The sequence below is a fragment of the Anopheles coluzzii genome, chromosome 2 (assembly GCF_943734685.1).
Source record: "Anopheles coluzzii chromosome 2, AcolN3, whole genome shotgun sequence".
In the NCBI taxonomy this organism is placed as follows: domain Eukaryota; kingdom Metazoa; phylum Arthropoda; class Insecta; order Diptera; family Culicidae; genus Anopheles; species Anopheles coluzzii.
In genome coordinates this window covers 23478177-23482405 of record NC_064670.1, presented here as the reverse complement: position 1 = coordinate 23482405, position 4229 = coordinate 23478177, and the positions used below count along the sequence as shown (strand labels likewise).

The 4229-nt window shown below is 43.6% G+C and overlaps 2 protein-coding genes across 3 annotated transcripts in view; one reads left to right on the top strand and one right to left on the bottom strand.

The window, feature by feature from the left end:
• Positions 1-389: 389 nt before the first annotated feature.
• Positions 390-2242, bottom strand: LOC120953365 (CCA tRNA nucleotidyltransferase 1, mitochondrial). Of its 2 annotated transcripts, none has more exons than XM_040373235.2 (5): positions 2152-2242; positions 1879-2087; positions 1514-1797; positions 907-1450; positions 390-830 (listed from the first exon to the last, which is right to left on the bottom strand). In XM_040373235.2, the coding sequence occupies exons 1-5, from the start codon at positions 2212-2214 to the stop codon at positions 524-526; spliced, it is 1407 nt and encodes a 468-aa protein (XP_040229169.2). In that variant the 5' UTR covers positions 2215-2242; the 3' UTR covers positions 390-523. The 2 variants fall into 2 exon arrangements, with proteins under 2 accessions (XP_040229169.2, XP_049462545.1); XM_049606588.1 differs by having other exon boundaries at positions 1879-2076; positions 2152-2231.
• Positions 2243-2560: 318 nt separating this feature from the next.
• LOC120953363 (polyubiquitin-C-like) overlaps positions 2561-4229 on the top strand; it is a 4179-nt gene continuing 2510 nt past the window's right edge. The window contains exons 1-2 of the mRNA XM_040373231.2: positions 2561-2716; positions 3582-4229. The exon at positions 3582-4229 is cut by the window's right edge and continues 2510 nt beyond it. Of these exons, the coding sequence (XP_040229165.2) occupies positions 3583-4229 (647 nt within the window). The 5' untranslated portion in view covers positions 2561-2716; position 3582. The remainder of the gene's footprint in view (positions 2717-3581) is intronic.

Sequence of the window (4229 nt, the reverse complement as noted above, 5' to 3'; positions counted from 1 at the left end):
GTTATTCCCTTCAATATAATGAAAAGTGCGATCAATTAGATGAAATATGAGGGTAAATTATAAAGCATTAATGAGAACTAGCGTAATAGCAATTAGTGAAATAAATAATGTAAAAGAATACATAAAGTGAAAGTAATAAAACATAATTAAATAAATCTAGTTAGAATAACAGTATTTTCCACATACCTTTTCCGCAGATCAGCTGTCGCATTCCGTTGTGTGGAAGTGATAAAAGCACATCACATTATTGAAACATTGTCAATTTTTCATCTGGACGCTTCTAGAGACGGCATATAGTTATGCAATTAGCCTCCATAAAGTGCAACTGTAAAATCGTTCTACACACAACACTTTTCGGAAGTTAACAATAATTTATACAACCAGCAAAGTTGCACATTACAACAAACATGATGTTGTATTACTTGATGTTGGATGAAACTTCTCCTGCGGTATTGCAATTGCCATGATTTTACACAATTATTATACAAACAACACAGCTCATAGTACGATAACATAGTAACTATTACTTTTTCTTAACATTAATCTCCTCCAGCACAGACGGTAGATGTTCCAGCAGTTGTTCCTGAGTCATATTGTACTGATTGTTGGACCAAATGATTTTTAGCCTATCCAGCACCACACCCAACTTAGGCCCTTTCGGTGCCCCGTTTGCGATGAGTACATTACCTTTGATAGGGAACTGTGGAATTGGCCAGTCGAGCAGCTGCTGGTACAGCTCCCGCTTACCATGGTACTTTAGCAGCTCGAGCACGTACTCCTTCTTTAGCTTAACACTGCTGATGGTTTGTAGACAGAGTTGTTGAAATGGTCTGGAGAAGAATGGAATGATAATAATTAATTTTAACTATAAAATCAAATTAGACGCGCCTTTTCTCGCAAACTTACAATAATTCATCAATTGTGGCCGTTTCTTCGCGATTTTGGGTAATGAAGTAACAAAGCTCCCTTTCGTACACGGTAAACTTAAGGCGCATGTTTAGGTTCACGGCATCTTCGGGTGTGTTTAGCAGTGCCGAAAGCACCGTTATCGGCTGTAGCTTTGGATCAAACGATCGGACCTGCTTCGCCACTCGCAAGAACTCTGGCACGTTTGGTGCATCCGGTAGTCCCATGTGAGGCGCTAGCTGACAGTTAATCATTGCTTCCGTCAGCTCAATGCCGAAATTACCGCTCAGTATCTTTTTCCACTCCTGCCAAATACGCTCACCGCTGATGCGGGCCAATCCTTCGGCATTTTTCGTTATAATGCGCAACGTTTCCTCGTCGTGGCGGTTCGATTCCTCCGCGATGCGTCCGTAAAATCGGAAGTAGCGCAAAATGCGCAGATAATCCTCCCTGATGCGCATGTCCGGATCGCCCACGAAAGCTACGCGACGCTTTTGCAGATCCTCGTAGCCATAGAAATAGTCGTACAACGTGCCATCGAATCCTTGCGCGGGAAAAAGGGACGGTAAAACGCGATTCAACCAAGCTTCGCTACAACTGCACTTACCGAGAAACATGGAATTAATGGTCAGATCTCTTCTGTTCGCATCGAGCAACCAGTCGGTGGTGTGGATGACCTCGGCATGACGCCCATCGGTAATGGCATCGATGCGCAGCGTGGTTATCTCAAAGTTTTCCCTATCGTTTATCCTGGGCGTGATGGTTCCGTGCTTTTCGCCGTTCATGTTCACCATCCGAATGTTCTCTTTCGTGAAGATCTCTTTCATTTCCGTAGGGGTGGCCGTTGTTGCTATGTCTACGTCTTTCGGGTTCATGTTCATGAGGATATCTCTGTGTAAACGGGTAACAGTTGAATGTTTTGTTTCATTTTGTTCCGCACAACTGCCGGCCCGGATGGCAGTGGAATCTTACCGTACAGCACCGCCAGCAACGCGGATTTCAAAGTTGTACCGCTCGAACAACGCTATCAGATCCTTAAGCTCTTGGGTGAAAATCGAACGAAACTCGGGAGAGTCAATTTTCTTCACCACCGGATCCGGCCGGGCAATCGCACGTGCGTCCATTCTGCGCTGTTCGATGAACTGTTTGAACCGTTCAGTGTTGGTGGAACTGTAACGACACTAAATGGTGTTAATGTTGGATAACGGTTTGCCCCAGATGTTGGTCAATATTATGCCTGCTCACCAAAAATCCGTTGATGTGAAGAAAACGCTTGAGAAGGGCTTGCTGTTGCCGGATTGCCACCATTGTATGTTTTGGTTAAAAAAAAAAGTCAGCTGGTGAATGACAGCTCGAGTTGACAGGATGGGTGAGTTTCGCTGGATTTGACAGCTTGGCATGATGCAGCCCAGTATGACAATTTAGGGTGCCGAATACATTTTATTTTAAAAAACTTTTTGAACAGTTTAAGTAACTTGGTTTTAGCTGTAAACTATAAAAAAACACTAAAGACATCTTAAATGCTTGAAATACAGTTCAAAATTTTATTAACTTGATATTTGAGTTTGACAATTGAATTATTAACGTCAATCGGCTATGTCATGATTTTACCTGTTTTCTGAACAAGTTGGCATCAGCTTTGGCCGTGCGCATCATTTCCCTTATTCAGATTTCACCCTGCGAGAAGAACAGAAGTGCAAACTGCGAACTCCGTGACTGTGCGTTGATAAAAAAAAGTTATATTTGTGAATTTCATCTAGAGCTGTGAGTCAACAATTAATATACGTGAAGAGTGTGAACTAAAGTGAAGGTAAGTCAGATTGGGGTTAGCAATTATTTCCCTGTTAACAGGCTGAACTGGAATAGACCTCAAAGCGTTGGGCTTTGATGGCAATGGAGGGGCTGAAAGGTCATTAATGAACAAAGAGGGTTTCCCACTTTATTCGAAGCGTTTGTAGATATGAATATTTGCAAAAGGAAATTTGATAATTGAAGAATAGTAATGCAAATTATTTGTTGGGTTCTCTAATTTTCAATCCCCTTCGGTGGCGTCGCTTCTGCAGGTAGCGAAAATTGTCTTTGTTCTCCATCGTCACCAGCCGTTATGACGTAAAAGAAAATGGCGAACGTTTCGAATGACTTTGGAATTAACGCATCAGCGATCTTTACGAGTAGACTAGACGGTTCTCGAAACGTTAGTCATTTCCTGTTTTTCCCCAATAACTTTTTACATCAGCGCATAGGTTAGATAGCTTAGCTAAAGCTTCATGCATGAAATGCATTCGTATAGCGAATGAGTCAGATGCGCTATCAACTGTGAAAACAAAGAAAATCGATAAAGGTCAGCTGATGCGGAAGAGCTCAGAGCGCAGCTGTAGACCTGGCGTTAGCAACAAGCTCTCTTTGTTCGTCAAAGTAGGTTATGAAGAAAAGAAATCGAAAACATTTTCGTTCCGTACAGCAATATAATCGCGAACAAAGAGTGCTTTGCTATGGAAAATATTTGTTTAGTAAGTGAAGTATGCAAATAGCATGTACAGTTCTGGCATTAACAAAATCGAAATTATCGTGTTTTTTTGTAATTTTATTTATAGAGTGAATGTATGAATCATGTTTTGTTTTGCAAGCACGAAAATTTATGTGTTGTTATTTATTATTTATTTCATGTAATTTAGGATGCAGATCTTCGTGAAGACGCTGACTGGCAAGACCATCACGCTGGAGGTCGAGCCGTCGGACACCATCGAGAACGTGAAGGCCAAGATCCAGGATAAGGAGGGCATTCCTCCAGATCAGCAGCGTTTGATCTTCGCCGGTAAGCAGCTGGAGGACGGACGCACCTTGTCCGACTACAACATCCAGAAGGAGTCGACCTTGCACTTGGTCCTCCGTCTGCGCGGTGGCATGCAGATCTTCGTGAAGACGCTGACTGGCAAGACCATCACGCTGGAGGTCGAGCCGTCGGACACGATCGAGAACGTGAAGGCCAAGATCCAGGATAAGGAGGGTATTCCTCCAGATCAGCAGCGTTTGATCTTCGCCGGTAAGCAGCTGGAAGACGGACGTACTCTGTCCGACTATAACATCCAGAAGGAGTCGACCTTGCACTTGGTCCTCCGTCTGCGCGGTGGCATGCAGATCTTCGTGAAGACGCTGACTGGCAAGACCATCACGCTGGAGGTCGAGCCGTCGGACACGATCGAGAACGTGAAGGCCAAGATCCAGGATAAGGAGGGTATTCCTCCAGATCAGCAGCGTTTGATCTTCGCCGGTAAGCAGCTGGAAGACGGACGTACTCTGTCCGACTATAACATCCAGAAGGA

What these genes read in the sequence shown, in the direction of transcription:
- LOC120953365 (XM_040373235.2), bottom strand. Translation starts at nt 2,214, where the DNA reads ATGGTGGCAATCCGGCAACAGCAAGCCCTTCTCAAGCGTTTTCTTCAC. An exon ending in TTCACATCAACGGATTTTTG is followed by an intron (nt 2,088 to 2,151) that starts GTGAGCAGGCAT and finishes AACACCATTTAG; the next exon opens with TGTCGTTACAGTTCCACCAA. An exon ending in GCCACAATTGATGAATTATT is followed by an intron (nt 831 to 906) that starts GTAAGTTTGCGA and finishes ATTCTTCTCCAG; the next exon opens with ACCATTTCAACAACTCTGTC.